The sequence below is a fragment of the Octopus sinensis genome, linkage group LG3, assembly GCF_006345805.1.
Source record: "Octopus sinensis linkage group LG3, ASM634580v1, whole genome shotgun sequence".
Lineage (NCBI taxonomy): Eukaryota > Metazoa > Mollusca > Cephalopoda > Octopoda > Octopodidae > Octopus > Octopus sinensis.
In genome coordinates, this window is record NC_042999.1 from 142,965,806 (window position 1) to 142,985,441 (window position 19,636).

A 19,636-nucleotide genomic window follows, 5' to 3' on the forward strand; every position below is an offset into this window, starting at 1 on the left:
CTTGCCATTCATCACTTACTCTCCCCATGTACTATACCAGTCTCTCAATTCACACTCTTGCAACCTAACCAACCTCACATCATTTATTATCTCTCTCTCTTTATTTCGTCTGCACTCACCCTTCTCTTTTTTATTATATCATTATTACTATTCTGCTGCTCTTCACTCCATTTTTTCCTGCACTTAATCACATCCTTCTCTCCCAACTCGTATGTATCATAGGTCAACACCTTTCCCCAGTCACTACATTCACCCCTCAACATGATCCAGTCTCTACTGTTGTCACTACTCTTTCTAGCTTATTCTCACCCACCACTTGCTCTTCATTATATTCATTTCCTCACCCATTCCTCATCCCTAAACATCTCTTGTGACCTCTATCCACCCACTCACTCCCTCATACCTTGCGTCGGGGTCCATTCCGATACTCATCATCACTATTATCTCTTTCCAGTTCCAACTTGGCCACTCTCACTCTCTATTCTATAATGTAAGAAGTCATGCAGCTCCTCTACAACAAGAAACTTGTTCTGTTCTGGTTCCTATTCTCATACTTTAATTCCTCATCACCTAGTATAAAGCTGCCTTCCTCTCGACAGTAGCCCTATTCAATCGAAGGAGATCTTAGTCTTGTGAGCTGCATGGGACCTGACGTAATGGCGCCACACACACACAAAAAAAGCACCCAGTAGATGCTGCAAAGAGGTTGGTGTTTGAAAGGGCATCCAGCTGTAGAGATTATGTCAAAGCAGACATTTACAAACGATGTAATCGTCAGACCTGTCAGATCTGGTGAAACTGCTTCACGTATGCAAGCACGAAAGATGGATGTTAAATAACGATGACATATACAAATAAAATGCGTGTATAGATATATTTTTATGTATACACATTTCCATATCTATAAAAATACTAAGTATATGTGTATATATCTCTGTGTATACATACTCAGACATGTGTGTGTGTGTGCGCGCGCTCTGTCTGCATGGTAAAGAATAATCTGGCTGGAACGAGTACTTGAGTACATATACACACACACGCACGTGCGTGAACAGCGGAGTTTTAATTTACGTCACCATTCAACAATATATTACCATCTAAAATTATAGGATATAATTTCATTATAATATCTGTTTATATTTAGAAGTGTAAAAATTTTATATGCTTACAAATTCGAAAGACGGAATGAACAAACAATTTTGCAAAAACTAAAAAAAAAAACAAAAGTAATTTTAATGCTGTGAGATTGCGGAAGAAGCCGGGAATCACTGGCTGCTAACGATAAAAGACATGATCTAATTGGATGATTCAAAACGTAATTTTCGACGCGAATTTCAGTATTTTATTATGTGTCTTTTAAGAACATTCATTTAACTGTAAGTAACTATTGATTTAATCAATATTATTCTAAATAAACCAAAAAAAGAATTAGAAATTATTTCTATGTAGTAAGTTGCGAGGTAGATGTTATACTCTATCGTTTACGATCAACTAATAAAAAATCACGTTGCAACTGTTTTTCGATGACTTCGGTTAATTCCGTAACTAGGTTCGTTAAATTTTACAAAAATTCTTTTACGATATTTTATTTTCTAATTTATTATTTCCAGTTTCTAACGTAATTTGAAAGTCAAAGAAGTATATTTCGTAAATTTATAACGTTAATTTACATTCTTTTACTCGCCCGACGTTGATTACTCGTTCCTTTTCGTTGGATGCTAGTTCAAAGTGTGAACAGTGAAACATGGCGTGGTCTCCGGAAGAAAATGGACTGCGTCAAATTCTACAATTATTGAAAGAATCTCAGTCTCCTGATACAGCTGCACAGCGGGCAGTTCAACAAGTATCCTTTTAATCATTGTGTTTAATATAGTTTATTTTATTACAAATCATTAATTTATATTTCTCTATCTTTGATAAGAGAAGATGAAAAGGGAGTAAGTTCTTACCCCACGTGTTTTAAAAGGATTAAGTTTTATACATAATTTAAATTAATGTTTTTTGTTAAACCTATCTAAATAATTGTTTTGTAACTCTACAAACCTTTGATTCTATGTAATTTTTCCCTCGCCTCCATTGAAGTCTTTTATTATAAGCGTCTACAAAGCAATGTGGCTTATGCCCTTAACAGCTGTTCACAGAAACTTGAGGAATTGAATACTTACCCTGACTTCAACAATTACCTCATTTTTGTGCTGACTAAATTAAAATCTGAAGGTAAGACTAGTTTTTAACCTTGCCACCATTTTTTCGACCTCCTGTCATGTTTCGCCGTTCAAAAATTCTTGAGATCTCGAGCAGCGAGTGGGTGAGTGAAAGGATAGTTTTTAGAAAGAAAATGTTTCAGTATTTCCTTGCATATAAATCGAAGGAAGATGTGTAACGCATTTTCCTTAGATATTACCTGAACGAAATCTATACGCATGTTCACTAATTTATATAATAAATATCTAAAAATACTTGAAGTATTGAGTTCTTTATTAATTGGTGAATACACTTGTTCCCATGTACAGGCAAATCCTAAAAATATATATTTATATATCTAGGCATTATGATATTAAAATCTTGAGTATATCATTCTTACGTGTCAATCACTAAATATTAGTCGCCGGTTTTGTTCACAGTTCATCTTCATTTTTATCTTAAACGTTAAACAAGCAAAAACTACATTTCGCCCTTCAGATTGCTGTTTCTATATTTGCGCTCACATGAAGTTTGTTTGATCTAAATCTAATTAGACTAGATAGAATTGGTATTTAAAGATTTAAAATAATGGAAAAGATAATGGAAAGAACCATCAAAGTCAAATGACGCAGTAACAATATGTAATCTATTGTCACCCCTGGAGTGTTGCTTTTTTCAGTTACATGAAGATGGATGAACCAATTGCCTGTGCTACATACATAAAACAGATCATTTCCTCTCATATAACATAGTTTTCATAATAATTAATCAATTTATCGATCTCCAGATTTTTTTTGTTTTTGCTTATGTATTTTCCGTGTATCTTTTTTTTATTTTTTGTCATCATTAATTTTCTTCGGTTTGTGTCTAAAAATAACACGAATATTTATTTTAATGGATGCAACCAAGGAGGGGCGAGCTGTCCAAATCCTACAAGTCGATGTTAATTATATGCGTACAGATAGTGAAATTACTTCCGTGATGGTTGCCAATAGTTACTTCCCCATTTCTCTTCAGACACCTATATGTAATATATAGGGCCATCGTCTCTGATCATTAGTACAGAAATAGAGTAGTCTGAAACCATGTTGAATGAATATATTTATATATAATGTGTGTGTGTGAGAGAGAGAAATATAGCGAATATTCTTAGGAATTCCCTCTCAAAATCTTTCGCTTTTTAATTTTTTTTTCAGCTAACGTATTTAGGTTTGGTCCTTCTATGCAGTATACAACTCGATAATATTAAAAACCTTTAATTGTTTAATTTCACTTTTTATGATTACCCACGTGTGTGTGTGTATACATATATATGTGTGTGTGTGTGAAACTACAGTAGTCGTGTTATATAATTGTCATTAGTCATTATTTGCTGATAGATAGACATTAGTCTTCGTCGCTTTAGTTGTTCCCCTCCTCCTTTCGCCAGTAGTAATAATGAGGCTGGCCATTGGGGATTGGGGAAGGGGCTCCAATCATTTGAACCGTCAAATGATGCTAAAATGCGTCCATCTCCGATTCCTTTTTTTACTTGTAGAATGATTCTTTTAGGAGGAAATCTGTTCAAAAATTCTTATGTAATAAGATGTGGTTGATTAGTGATCGAACATCCTGTTACTGCACCCACCTCTATAACGATGCATGTATTATGTATGTGTCTGCTAGTAAAACATGAATATAGTGTTTGCAAAGAACATGTCTTCAAGAGAAAAGGAACTACGCTGTTTGAATGAATGCTTCAGTTCCACATTTCTGTTACTTTTTTTTTTTTTTTTGTAAAATATGATTTGCTCGTTACATTTTATTTACAACGTATACACATCCACTGTAATTTGTGCGATCTCTATACATTTCTAATCTACGTTCAACATGACCTGTGTAATTTTTGAATAAAAAAAATTTCCACTTTTGTCTGCATTTTGTTTTATAGTAGTTTAGAAAATGGTATTTTATGTTTCATTTTAAACTGTTGCTATGTTATATTTATTTTCACTTTACATATATTTTATAAGCTCTGTATATGTACATGTGTATACGAATATTCTTTTATCTGTGTATGTATCTGTATATCATTTAACGCCTTTCTTCCCTGTTAACATGGGTTGGACGGTTTTACAGGATCTAAGTCGGTCTGCTTCGTTTTCCGTCTGTTATTGCATGGTTTCTTCAACCGGATGCCCTTTCTAGCATCAACCACTTTACATAGTGTACTAGGTCTTTTTTTTTTTTTGTGGTGCTAACACTAGTGAGGTTGCTTTGTAGTTTGCAAGACGAACAAACCTTTTTGTCTGAGAGGTAGAACAGAAAGTGGTTTCTTTATACGGCGTGTAGAGAGGTTAATGTATGATGGGATGGGTGGGGTGACCAGATTGGCGTCAAAGAGAAAGGTAAATGTGCTGGTGATGAATTGCCAGAACATTCCTTCAAGGCAACATATCCAAGAAATTGAATAGAAGAGTGCATGAAGACATGAAAATAAGCCGGATTGCAGGTGGTCAGTTATATATAGGTGAAGGTAGTAGGTGGTGAACAGGTGGAGGTGATCGATGGTAAATATGAGAGGAGGGGGAACAACAGGAATGATGGATGGATGTCAGTTACTCAGGAAAGTGAGTGATGACTGGTAATGGAGAAATGTGATAAGGAAATGGTTTGCAGTAACAGGTTCTAATTTCATTATTTAGAGCAGAACAATACGGTAGAAAATAAAAGGACATGAGGGGTGGGATTAAAGGTTGCACAAGTGGAGGAAGGGTGAGAGATCGATAAAACGGGTGGAGAGTGATAGTAGTAAGGAGGGACGGATGTCAATAGGTAGTGGTGTATATCAGTACGCGTTTGTGTATATGTATAAATCAGTATGTGCATATGTCGTGCACGTGCGTGTTTGCATAATAGTAAGCGTGTATATTATTTATAAATATGTGTTTGTATGTGTACACAGTTATTTTATTGCGTATAAGCCTATCCCCGTGTGAAGCTCTTAGTTGACTATCAGCTTTTGATATAATAAACATAGGTTGTATACTGATGTATGTCTGTGCTAGTTTGTATCTGTATATTGCTAATATTTGCATATTTTTGTGTGTGTGTTAATTCGTTCCTTCCTCTACGAAAACTATATGTATTTTGTATGTTTCTTTAAGTGGATTTTTGATACGGTAAGCATAAAGTTTGACATTGTGGCATATTTCAATCGGATGCCTTTCATGTCGTTAACCCATTACTGTTTTGCAAGGAATTAATTTTCCACTTTGAAAGTGCGAAGCTATGATCTGACTTATTTGAAGTGAGGTGTCAGTAATTATCACGGTTTTTGCTCAGGTCTTTTCACACCCACCTACCCACACACTTTTGTGTTCCATGTACCAGTAGTCAACCTGAGTGTTCAGTACAAGGGTCTCGCCAGAGGCTTCTCTCTCTTATGCATAGAAACATACATAGACCTAATTGAACATTGGACAAGGTGTTGATGTGTAGTAAGAAGTTTTCTTCCCAAGTGCATAGTTCTTGGGTTCAATCCTGCTTCATGGTGCCTTGGCCAAGTGTCTTAACCATGGGCTGACCTGAACTTAGTGAGTAGATTTGGTAGATAGGAACTGAAAGAAGTGTGTATTTTATATATATATATATATATATATATCTGTAATGCCTGTTATGCAAGTAATCTCCTTTCAATTATTCGGTAGCCAAATAATTGTCACATATTACATTTACAGATAAATTCCTCTACATAACATCGAGGTCTCTTTCATTCTTTTGTTGTATTACCATTTTTATCAATATATATATATATATATATATATATATATATATATTTATTGATAAAAATGGTGTTGTAAGTCACTTCAAAAATAAATATTGAAAAAAAAAACGCAATTGACCAAATTTGGACATACGATAGTTTAACATAATAGCAACTCTTATATATAATCTTGCCTTCACATTGTTTGATAGTTGTAAACAAATGTCTCTGTTATGCAAGCAATCTCCTTTCATTCCAAATCTTCTGGAGAAATATTACCTAACTTGCAAACATGTGGGTTAGTGACAGGAAGGGCATCTGGCTATAGAAAATCCATCTCGACAAAATTCAATCCAACCTGTTTAAGATGGACAAGTGGATAGTGTGGCATTTTTCAACTGGATGCCTTTCATGTCGTTAACCCATACCTTAGAAAGGGAGAAGCTATGATCTGATTTATTTGAAGTGAGGTGTCAGTAAATATCAGTTTTTGCTCAGGGCTTTTCACACATGTATGTATATGTATATATGCTTGTGTTTGTGAAAATATTCTTGTGTGTGTAACGTGTTTAACATTTATTTTTCAGTGTTAGAATAGATTGGATGAAGCATTATTTTACAGCTGGATGCTTGCATGTGACTAACCTTTAATGGTTTTCAAATAAGAGATTATTTTATTCTCCTTTTTGAAAGCACAAAGCTCTGAGGCAATTTGTTAACAAGGAATATAAATATTGTCACTGGTTTTTGATCAAATGGCTTTGCACTCTCTCTACATGTGATAGTCTTCCGTACAGTTTCCATCTATCAGTTCCACTCATTGGCCTTTAGTTAGCCATGCACAATTAATACAAATCCTGTTCTTCTGATTTGCTTAACTGTTATGGTTATCTTTACTTCAGTTCTGGAAACTACTAGCACCTTCAATTGAGTGCTGCCAATAAGTGTTGTAATTGGATATCAGTAATGTAAGCATTACTTTCTATTTGTAAGAGCATTTATACAGCTTGGGTGTTTTAGAGATGGATAATAATAGTAATATAAAGAATGTGATGATATTTAGACTCAGCTAAAAGGATGAAAGATTGAGTGACGTGTTTTCAATTCTCCAACAAATTCAACCTGGCTATGTAAACTGGCACCAGTTGCCATGCCCTAATCAATAGTCTGTGGAACTGATTGGTTATGCTTTAACAGTTGGCAAGAGGTGGGGAAAATAGTCATGCGGAACATTGATCTTTAAGATATTTTGCAGAATTAAGGTGTTACCCTCTCTTTGCTTTATGTCCTTTTTTCCAGTACTGGCATAACTTGAACCATATTTGCAAATTATCCTCATTTCCTCTTAGATATTGACCAGCTTCTTGTCTGTCTATCCTAGTCACCATAACTATGTAGTTCTTTTTTTACAGCTCTGTCTTATAACCCAATGCTTTAAGTTACATATTTTGTTTACAAGAATTTGTTGTAACCTGCTGCTTGAAACTTGTTTGCATCCCGGTCTAATTCTAAATTGCCATATTTATCTTTTACACTCAGTATATTGTTTGTCCTCAAAGTTAATTTTAAAGTTATTTGGTCTCTGTGTAAATGTCTGGTCACTAAGGGATTCATATCAAATGAAGGTATAAAAAGATATATCTTAAAAAAACACTATTTTATTAGAAGATAGTGCATGCTAGATATTTTTAGATATATCTTTTTATACCTTCATTTAATATGAATCCCTTAGTGGCCAGACATTTACAGAGACCAAATAACATATGTAACAGTTGTTGATTGATGGCTTACATATGAAAACAAGTAATTTATGGAGAATGGTCATTATAGTACTGGTGCAGTGCTGTTCATCAAATTATGACTTGATATGTCTTATAGGGATAAATAGTGATATGTTAAAATTTAATTGTAGGTCATAATTGAGATGGCTTGAGCAGCTTGGTTTTATGACCAACTTCTAAAAAAAAAACTGGCTTCACACTCGAGTGGTTTGTTTATAAAAGCTAATGTAACTGGGTGAAATGAAATCAGTTACATAGTAAGTTTTGATTAAGTTTAAACAAAGTCCTCTAATCAGTTCTCTTTTTGAAACCTGTTTTTGAAGGTATGGATTAAGCTGGTATAAAAACTCAATATCCAGCTGTTTCAAAACTCATGGATGACTTGTTTTTCATTTGATGGAAGCTTTTTCAAATGCTACAGCCATTGTGTTGTACTCTTAGGCAAAGCTCATCCTGGAGGTTATGCTGGATCAAGAGTGGAAAGGTTAAGAGTGCCTATATCTAAGTATGTCTAGTTATGTGCATGTATGTGTGTGTTCTCTTTTTGATTGATTAAAGCCTTTCTGTAAGGATCTGTTTTCTAACAAAGATACAAAGCACCATCGTTTGAATGTGGATAAGAAAAACTGTCACAGGTCAAACTTGAGAAAAGTCTTGCATATTTTTAGTTGGTTGGTTTCTTTTTCTGAAAACTCTAGTTTTTCTAGATTGCCATTAAAGCATTTATTAACAGAACTAGGTGCACCAATTATTGGTATAAATGTGAATTTATAATCTGGGTGTAGAAGTTGGTTTCAAAGTAGTTGTCTGTAGTTATATGTATGTATGCATAATTATATATAAACTTGGTTTAAGGGCTGTTTTTCCATTCTTGTATGAGTCAGGTGAAATTTATTGTTGCAGATTTTCTATCACTAGCACTTGTTTCCAAGCAAATCAATATTTTCCCTAATCTTAATATGAACAATACAATAATAAAACATGTTTTTATGGAAGAGTGCAAAAAAGTGACATTGCATGGTGATGACATTTGTTTAGAGTTAGCTACTGTCATTTTTAACTCCCAATCCACTCACAAGCTTTTGGCTGGCCTGGGCTCTGTGTGTACTTATAGTTTTATGCAAGTGTATGTGTATATACTTATATTATACCAAAACAGACTTGAAACCTGGGCAGTTCTCCAGTTTTCCAGCTCCTGTCAAGCCATCTAACCCATGCCAGCATGGAAAACAGATGCTAATTGATGATTTTTATATATATATATATAATATACACACACTCACACATACATGTATGTAGTATGTATATGAATATGTGTGTAAAAGTTGTAAAGTTTGTGAAAATGTTTTATGTAATGCAAAATATCTGATATAGAATTTAATACATTGAATAGAGTGGATAGATATGTTCTTTAAAAAAGACCAACTATTCTGGCTTCAGAAATTTTTCTTTATTACTTATAAATTGTGAATAATTTGAATTAGCTGGTTCTATTTTCATTGTAAAATATTACTTGAAAATTTCACTGAACTGATTTTTTCTTTTCATTTTTATGTTAGCTATACTATTTGGCAGGTATTCAACTGATTACTCTACAAATTTAGTTTATTTTTGGTAGATGTCTGCTCAAGTGCCCTCCCCCACCTCACTTAGACATACATCTGATTGTTACATGTGTACACGTGCACTGGAAGATATGCTTTGGTTGAGAATAAGTCGAACACTTCCATTAACTGTTGTATCACTTATGTACTATTCATCCTAAATTTCTGTATTTGTATTTACTTGTTTTTGCAAGGAATAGCCTTATATATATATATATATATATATATATATATATATATAATCATCATTTAATGTTTATATTATATGCTGGGATAGGTTTAGTAGTTTGGCAAGATCAGACTAGCCTGAGGGTTACATTAACAAAGTTTCTATGGCTGGGTACCCTTTCTAATGTTAATTGTGCTTTGTGGCACCAGCACAATAGTCATCAACTCACAAGTCCCCATGATAGAATGGGTGATGCAGTATTGAGAGAGATGGCTTTGCCAGGCATTGGAAGGCTAAAGTATTAGGGAAGGACAAGATATGGTGTCTTGCTGTAGGGGATTTACATGGCTACTCCAACAGGCAAGGAGAAAGATGGAGATGAGATAAGGTATCAGAACATACTGTCACGGCATAAGAGGGTTGATAAAGAGAGAATTGAATATGGGTGAGTAAGTAGGTTTGTGAGTGTGTGTGTGAAAGGATATTGACAGATAGTAGAGATGAGGACAGAAGTGAAAGCAGAAAATGGTGAACATGGATGGAGGAACTTGAGGAAAATAGTGAGTTATGGAGGAAGAGGTGAAAGGTGGTAATATTGATGCAGTGCTGACTTGGATTATTGAAGATTTTCTAGGAATAATGAATAAAAGGTTAAACTGATGTTATTTTGCTCTTTGTTATGTTGTATGAGGAATTTAAGATGGACTGTCCCTGGGAGCTCCTCTATGCTGGTGACCTTGTTCTTATAGCCAAATCACTACCAGAACTAGTGAAAAAATTTCAGGTGTGGAAGCAAGGCCTAAGAAAAAAGGGCCTTACATTTAATCTAGCCAAAACCAAAGTGGGAGAGTAGACAAATCACAAATCCCTTCAGGTAGATGGCCCTGCTTGATATGTAAAAAAAGGTGTGGGTAGTAACTCCATAAGATGTACCTGGTACAAGCTATGGACATGTCATCATCATCGTTTAACGTCCGTTCTCCATGCAAGCATGGGTTGGACAGTTCGACCAGGGATCTGGGAAGCCAGAAGGCTGCATCAGGCTCCAGTCTTATCTGGCAATGTTTCTACAGCTGGATGCCCTTCCTAATGCCAACCACTCCGTGAGTGTAGTGGGTGCTTTTTACGTGCCACCTGTGTAAGTGCAGCAATATAATAGGAAGGTTAACAGGGAAAATAATTTTTGTGTGGAAGGTGCACAGGTACAATTAACACTAAAAATATACAGACAATAGACTCCACCCAATGGCAGTAGTAGTTGATAGCTTCCATTACCTAGGTGGATAGTCAGTAGTGGAGGTGAGTGCTCTGAGAGCACAGCTGCTTGAATAAGAATGGGCTGGGCAAAGTTCAGAGAGCTCTTACCTCTTAGTAATGAAGGGCTTCTCCCTCAGAGTGAAAGGCAGATTGTATGATGCCTGTGTGTGAACAGCCATGCTACATGGCAGTGAAACAGGCTGTGGCTGCAGAGGACATGCGAAGGCTTGAGAGAAATGAAACTAGTATGCTCCACTGGATGTATAATGTCAGTGTGTAAGCATCTTGAGAGAAAATTTGGGCATAAGAGGCATCAGTTGTGGTGTGCAAGAGACGACTGCACTGGTATTATGTAATGTGTATGGATGAGGACAGCTGTGTGAAGTGCTGATCTCTAACTGGAGGGAACTTGTGGAAGAGGTAGACTTAGAATGACCTGGGATGATGTAATGAAGCATGATCTTCAAATGTTGATCCTCATGGAAGCAATGACAACTGTCTGAGACCTTTGGCTATATGCTGTGCTTAAGAAGACACATCAAGCCAAGTGAGGTTGTAGTTGTGGCCAATGCCAGTGTTTTGTAACTGGCACCTGTGCTGGTGGCACATAAAAAGCACCCACTACACTCTTTGAGTGGTTGGTGTTAGGAAGGGCATCAAGCTGTAGAAATCATACCAAATCAGATAGAAACCTGGTGCATCACCCTAGCTTATCAGTTTTTAGTCAAACTGTCCAACCCATGCCAGCATGGAAAAAGGACTTAAAATGATGTATATAGTACATAGTTTTACATTTGTTATACTAAATGTATGTATATTTGCAGTATTCCCAACACCTGCACCCACCTGTGTACTCCCCTCTATCTCCCTCTCTTTTGCAAACCTACCTGCACACAATATGTTCCTGTTGAATCTCTTCACAACATATCTTCTTCCTCTTACCTATACATTTCTCCCTCTACTTGTGCCTACTTACTATATTCCCCTCCCTTCCATCTTCCACTCTCCTTTCTCAGTCTTATGCACGTACCTACCCGTTCACCTAATATCATCTGTGGTCCATTTCACTATATACACCTCTTTGTAACTTGGGTGTATTCCCTGCCACATTGTTATCTTCTTTCTCCAACTTAGGTAGCCATGTATCTCCTCTACTGCAGTACACCTATTTCTGTCCTTTTCATACTCTAACTTCTCATCACATAACACAAAGCTACTTCTCTCAGTACTACTCAATCTCTGTTGAGGGGCTTTGTCTTGGATGTTATTTAGTGACCTTACTGTTGTTGGTGTCACATATAAAGCACCCAGTAGTCTGTGAAGTGGTTGGCATTGAGGGCATCCAACCATACAAATCATGCCAAAGCAAACAGTAGAGCTTGGTATAGTCTTCTGACTTGCCAGCTTCTGTGAAACTGTTGAACCCATTCCATCATGGAAGGAGGATGTTAGATGATGTAAAGTGCAACAGTTCTTTTATTATGCAAAACATGTTGTCCTTTACAAAACTTTTTAATGTTTTACAGTTCTGTGATGAGTATCTCTGATGTTGATGTCCATTGATATAAAAAAACAAACAAACAAATTGCTCCATCCTACAGTGATGACATTTAAGATGCTTAAAACATATTTAGATGTCAAATTTAAACTTTACTATTCTTCTCTAATGCAGGTTTTTTGAAACTCATTTACAATTTGTCTAAAACTCAATTGCTTGTTTCTAGTTATCTATAACTACTTAGCCTTTCTTTCAATATCCTTTTTTCCATTACCTCTTCATCTCTATTGCTATTTATGAACATTGTCTTATAAATCGTCTGGTTAGGCCATGATTTAAATGATATTAAATATGAAATTTAGTCTTTGCCAAATCTTGAACTTTGTAAAATATGTCATTTTGCTGGTATTGTACTTTACTCACAAACAGTGTAATATAGCTTAACTTTGTTCTTGTATATTTTCCTTTTTTTTCTTGTCCTATATATTCTTATTTTTTTCTTTTATAAATTATTTTCATAATCTCTATGTCCTTCATTTTTTTTTGTTTTTGCTGATCTTTCTGATAGCTTGCACACTTGTAATTTACTCTTCCTGTTATGTAGAGAACCAACTCTGAAAAAATGAGGCTTCTCCAGCAATAATAGCCCCATCTTGGAGTTGGATAAGTGTAACACTTTGTTCAGTAGCACTACATATTTGGAAGAGTAGACGATGCCCTGTGTCTTTTGTCTGCCTGTCTAGATTAGTGTGATTACTGTTTAGCTTTAACTTTTTGCTTATAGGAATTTCTAAGAAGGGTTTTCCAGAAGGCAGCAGTTCTGAGATGGAGGGATTGAGTAGTGTTAAGAGTGAATGTTAGATGATGAAATGCAGTAGGGATGATAGGGAAGGGAGCAGTATGTAAATTAGGTATTTTTCGGAAATGAGAATAGTGGAAGCTGCTGTAGTAGTAGTAGTAGTAGTAGTAGTAGTAGTAGTAGTAGTACTACTCCTCTGGACCAGGTGTATTTGAGATTCACTGAGAATCTTCTATAATCATCCAGAGACTTTTTTTTTTGTGTTAGGATGTGGTTGTGCCTGGTAAGAGGTCAGCAACTGGCCAAGGAATCTTAATCATTAAGTGATATGATTTTGTATGATTGTAACCCTATAGTGAGACCTAGTGTTTATAGCAATTTTGAGAAGTTGTGTGATATGTGAGAAAGTGTAGTACTTTCCTTGGTATGTTTAGTAATTGTCTTGGTATTGTAAGTGGTCACACCTCAGAAAAATTTGAGGTGCATCATAGAAGCCATAGAAGCTTTGTCATGAATTATCTATATTAAGTGTTAAGCACTGAATGTGATAGTTTGAGTGAGAGGTTAAAACATGAAGTCATTTTGCTAATGTGTGTGATGTGAGTTAGGTGTAACCTCATACTTTATGGATATTTGAAGTAAAAGGATATGTGTAGAGAGGGTGAATAACAGGTTGTTTATTCAGTGGTGACTTAATTTGTAGAAGCAGGATATACATCTGTGAACTTACTCAGGTGTTTATATTTAGATCAGAAAACACTTTTATGTTGTTCAGTATTCTGTTTTTATATTCTGGTGGAGGAGGACTATTACTCTTTTTGTATTAGGGTGACTGAAGATGGTACTGTTAAGTTAAAAACATGGTCAATGCAACTTAGTTTTCAAAAATACAGAAATATGCACTACAGTTTAGTGGGATTTGTTTAGCATCAGGTTATTGTTGATTGAACTGACATCAATCGTTCAAGCTGTGGCTTTCTCCTTCTTAGCGTATCTAAGACTACATTAGTCAGTGTCTCTTTTTTTTTTTATTTTGAAAATAGTATGGTGTGATGTAAAATTTTACTTTCAGTATGTTAGGTGATCATAAAGAGGCTCCTTCAGTGGGTTGGGGTATTAAAAGTTTGGGATAATGATGGATCCTTCTTTGCTGGACACTAGTGCAAGGTATTAACCAGCAGATATGCTAATGCCTACTTGCTTTAGATTCAAATAGTTCTCATTGTTATCTAAGATTTTTGCCTTGATGTTTAGCATGCCAGCAGTGTCAAAGACACTGCTGATGTGTTAGGTAAGCAAAAATTTAATCAGTAGAAGACTTTTTGGAATTCTAATTAGAATTGCTTAGGCACGAGGTTTAGCTATTCTAAGATATGCTGTTACTTTAGACCTGAATGTGATGGAGTGATGGCAAATCAGAAGTCTCTAGTTTTTTTTTTTTTTTTTTTTTTTACCGTAATGCTACATAATTAATCCTTTAGCATTCAGATTTCTTTGTCAAATGCAGTGCTTATTTATTCACACTGATATGAATTAGTCATGCATTAGCTTGTAGCTTTGAAATTTCAATGACCAGATTGTTTATCTTTAGAATAATATTTATTGTAGGTTAAGTGTAAGAGGCTGGATCTGGCCAGTTTGGAGATAAAACAGGTAAATCATTTTGGCCAGATGTGGCCAGTTTAAATGCCTAAGGATTTAAAACTAAAAGAGACGACTGGATGTACAGTAGTTAATTTAAAAGCTGTAGAATTGCCATTTCTGAACATTAAGCAAATTTGGCAGTTATGGGAATAAAGTAAAAGGGCTCATGTTAACCAGTAGAGTGGGCAAGGGAAGATTTGTTTGTTAGAAATTGAGTGGCGGATTTATGGAAGTGTTTGTCTTGGCAGGAGAAGCACTGTTAATAGAACAAACCATCCAAGTTGAAGAGAGAAAGAGAGAATTGTTTATTCATTAATGTTTGGCAAGAGACCAGAATGATTGGCTATAGTTGAGAAGAATAGTATTTTGGCAGTATAGTTAAAATAAATTTTGTCTGAGAATGACCTTTATAGCAATTTGGCTGAAATAAACAATTGATGCTAAGTGCCACTAGGAGTGGCTTTTTTTTCCCTCAAGTCTTTGATTACCATTTTTTGTGTGTATCCCCACAGCAAAATAGAAGTATTTGCATTTGTATGTAAGCTACTTTAAGATATTGGGTTCTTGGCTTTTCAAATAATTGGAAATAAATTTAGTCATTACAAGGAGAATTATACTTTCTATTGTAACACAGGTGATAGTGGGGGGTCAACTGTTGGTAAAAAGCGAATGATAATTTGTGTAAAATTAGTGGAAGTTCAACTAATTGGCAGATATAAATAGCTAGTGTTTGAAGTGGTAGTGGAAGTTCAGTATAGTTGTATTGTATGTAAATAGTGGTTATTGGAGCTTTTGAATTAAAAACTGGTTTAATTTCACATTATTGATACATGTTGATTAATGATAAAAGATGCTTCAGTTTTCATTCCAATTACAAACTCAGATTCTGGCTCAGGAGAAGAAATGGAGTGATATGAGTGGTGTAAATAAGTAGACAATGATTTGGATCTGGTGGATTGGAATTAGGGACATAGTCAAATGTGGATAAGCATAATTCTCAAACTACATACCATATATTTGATAGCATCTTGTTTGTTACCTCATGTTATATTACACATGCCCTTATCAACAGTTCTATTGTTCATCCATGCAAAGTTATGTAGCAGTTACATGCTAAATTTGATTGACTGTACTCTTTCCCTAGAAATGTTCTTAATAATTAAAAAACAAATTACATACTGAGTTGCAACTGTAAAAACTTGTTCCAATCCTCAGTTAAATGCTTCATTTAATTCACTTAATGGTTTTTGTCATGAAAGTTAAACTTTACATTTCTTTTATGTATAAGATCATAAACAGTAATCAAGTATATATTAATTTCATATTAAGCTAATTGACACTAAGATTTCACTGAAGATTTGCATTTTAAGATTAAAGAGAAATCCTTGTTTGTAATCATCTGATTTTATAGTTATATATATGTAGTATGCTTTTAAAATAACATTTCTTGATATTACTCTTTATCGGATACTTTATGATCCCTGACTAAGCATATGTACTTCTAGTGGTTAATTTTTTTTATCCTGTAGATATTAAAAATATAAGCTAAGTGTTTTGTAAATTCAGATATTGGCATGAATTACTGAAATATATTTTATAGATAGATTTTATTGTCCTTTAGCTGCAATTCAACATTGTGTTGCTCTATGATTAAAGGCTTTCTAGTTGTGACCATCTCATTTGAAGGACTATCTAGGACTACATTATCTTATGTCTGTTTTTTGTTTTTAGACAAATATTATTTAGGAGTCCTTTTGAGTGTTGGGCCTTATGGAGGCAGTGACCAAGATCTTTGGCATTATGTTGTGCTTGAGAAGACCCATGAAACTGAGTAAAATTGTTGTGGCAGATACCGGTGTCACGCAAATGGAACCCATGCTGGTGGCATGTAAAAGCACCAATTACACTCTTGGAGTGGTTGGCTTTAGGAAGGGCATCCAGCTGTAGAAAACCATGCCAAATCAGACTGGATCCTGGTGCAGCCTTCCAGTTTGCCAGCCCAGTCAAACCATCCAACCCATGCCAGCATGGACAATGGCTGTTAAATGATGTTTTCCTTAGTAGATTTTGACTGACTTGCATGTTCTTTCCTGTGGTGTCTGCCACTGTCAAAATCGAGAGATTAGACTCTTTTTAGAAAGTAGAGTTGCATATTGTTTGGTTTGGATATTTGTGAAATTATTCTACATAATCGGTTCAGATACCATTTTTTTTTTTCTTTCCATTATCTGAATGAATTTCATCATGGACATAAAATGTTTAACATATTCAAACATGTTTTTATATTCCCTCCCCACTGTTCCGTGTGTAAGTCCCATTGTACCTCTGACAGCATATAGTTCTCTCTCTCTTTGTTTGGTTCTCTTTCTCTAACTCTCACCTGCCTCTCCTTCATTGTCCTACAAAGGTAGCCAAATGTCTATAGTAAAACAACTGTCTCTGCACCTATATTCTCATCTCTCCTCTAGCACACAGCCACTTCTCTCAGCTGAGAGGTCTTTGACTTGCAAGTTACTTGGCAACTCCACTGATGCTAGTGCCACGTAAAAAGCATCAGTGCTGGTGGTTTATAAAGAAAAAAAAACCTCCCAATACACTCTGTGAAGTGGTTGACATTAGGAAGGGCATCCAACTGTAGAAACCATGCCAAATCAGACAAATGGAACCTGGTACAACTCTCTGTCTTGCCAGCTCCTGTGAAACCATTCAACCTATGCCAGCATGGATAATGAACATTAAATGGTGATATGTTTTAGTACATTAAATATGATTTAATGTTAGATTTTCCAAGCTTGCATGGATTTGATGTGTCATCTTCTACGGTGTCTCATTTATTAGTCATTTGTCATCTCATTTAGCAGTTATTTATACTTTTTGTTTTACTTCCACTTAGATTCCAACAGTTGTTAATTGTCATATTTGTGAGAATTTTTAGTTTCATTTATTAACAAGAATTGTTTTAAGAAAATAATGAATTCAGTGCCAGTTCTGACTTAGGGAATGGCAGTGTTATTTCTTAAAATATAATAATCTTAATTATTTATATTGCCACTTGTTATCTAAAGATTGTGATATGAAAGTTTACATGTGCATTTATTACAATTTTAATAAAATGGTATTAGTAATTTATTTTTCAGTTTTAAATAATTGCTGTTAACTTCTTTTAAATAAGTTTGCTGGAGTAGTAATTAAACTGTCAATTAACAATGTGAGATGTTATGAAAATATTAAAATTGTGTTAATTTGTTTGTATTAATATGAATTTTTAATGACTAAATTTTGTTTTTACATTCAGAATATTGAATAATCTATAGCATAGTTTTTCAGCAAGTCAGAAGTTGTAAAATATTAAAAAACAGTTTTTATATTAAAAAAGTGATCTTCATTCAATGGTTTCTAGGTGAAAAGTTGACTAGTTGCTGTATAGCCCTAGTCAAGCATATTTGTGGCATATAAAAAGTTAGCCTGTTGACTAGGTGCAATCTGTATGCCATACCTCTATGTAGCTGAGGATAATATAGCAAATTCTGGTATACAGTGGTTAATTTATGTGATAAGTGTTGTAGTCTGGGTATGTTGTAATTATCTCTATTGTTTTTGTATGTCTAGTTTCTGATGGTCTACCCAGTTCTGATGTGACAGTTGTTGCTTTTCTATACTTATTTGTGATAAGCATCCCAGTGCAAAGTTTGGTGCTAGTGATGTTATTGATGCTATTTCTAATTGGGCTGAGTAGGGAAGTTAATGTGGTTTTTGTTTGGTGATGAGTGTGCACACAGTGGCAGAGAGTATGGAAGTTGAAGTTTGATGCAATAAACTGCCTTTTAAATGTTCAGGTGATCTATGGGTGCAGTCAATATGCAGTCTGAGAATGGAGAAGTGCAATGTATTCCCAGTAATTTGATTTGGTGTGGTAAAATTAGAAAATCTCAAATGGATAGACTATTGTTTGGACACTAATTTTGTGGCTTTTTTTGTATGTTGGCTGAATGTGTTTATGTGATTACTTTAGGGATGTTTTACTTTCTACGCTACATGATTTGAGAATTTATAGAGGTGCTGAATGTAATAATTGCTAATATTCTTTTGGGTGTATGTCATTTGTTTGAGTGTGGTCATTGATTATAATTGAATTTCTGATGTTGCTGGTAAGGTAGATGATGATGGATTTAGTAATTATTTAATGAAAGATGTGACTAGTGTCATTTGAATATGAGCCAGTGTATTTTTTTGAAATGTTGAATTTTTAGTTTAGGTGATAAGATATTACAGATTCTAAATATTAGGTAAGTTAGCAAATTTCTTTTTAGTTTTATACCTTCATTTAAATGTTTGTGTCAGATTTATAACCTAAGTGAGTTCCTTCTTTCTCTTATCATTGTAGAGGACTATAACAACATAGCGACATTTTCAGCTTCTTTATATTTCAAATCTGTAACTTTTCTTAAAAAGAGTTTTTTTTTTTTTTTCCTCCCTTGTTAAATTTAAAGCTGAGTTCAACTTATGATATCTTGATCTAATTCTATTCAATTTTTTTTATTGCAGATGATCCAACTCGGTCACTCAGTGGTCTCATCCTCAAAAACAATGTTCGAGCTCACTTTGAGAAATTCCCTTCAGAAGTCACTAATTTCATCAAATCAGAATGTTTACAGAGTATTGGCGATTCTTCTCCGTTAATTCGGGCCACTATTGGCATTCTGATCACAACTATAGTGGCAAAAGGGGAGTTGAGAAACTGGCCAGAACTGTTACCCAGTCTTTGTCAATGCCTAGACTCAGAAGATTACAGTGTTTGTGAGGTAATACTCTCAAATTATATAACTGTTACAGGAGGTTTAACAAATTTCTTTCAATATTTTCCTTAAGATAACTTATGCTACTAATTAACCTCATGTTTTATCTGTTACTGAGTATTTCCCATTCATAACCAGTGAATATTTCTAGTTTAACTA

General features: G+C 34.7%; 1 protein-coding gene across 4 annotated transcripts in view; it reads left to right on the forward strand.

Annotated features, from left to right (window-relative positions):
- Positions 1-1,291: 1,291 nt before the first annotated feature.
- Positions 1,292-19,636, forward strand: part of LOC115209210 (transportin-1) — a 61,798-nt gene continuing 43,453 nt past the window's right edge. The window contains exons 1-4 of one of the 4 annotated variants that reach the window (XM_029777466.2): positions 1,292-1,315; positions 1,723-1,843; positions 2,142-2,217; positions 19,227-19,483. In XM_029777466.2, coding sequence (XP_029633326.1) covers positions 1,745-1,843; positions 2,142-2,217; positions 19,227-19,483 — 432 coding nt within the window. In that variant the 5' untranslated portion in view covers positions 1,292-1,315; positions 1,723-1,744. Of the gene's footprint in view, positions 1,316-1,352; positions 1,377-1,436; positions 1,550-1,722; positions 1,844-2,141; positions 2,218-19,226; positions 19,484-19,636 lie in introns of those variants that run through there. The other 3 variants (XR_004998376.1, XM_029777464.2, XM_029777465.2) reach the window with 3 other exon arrangements.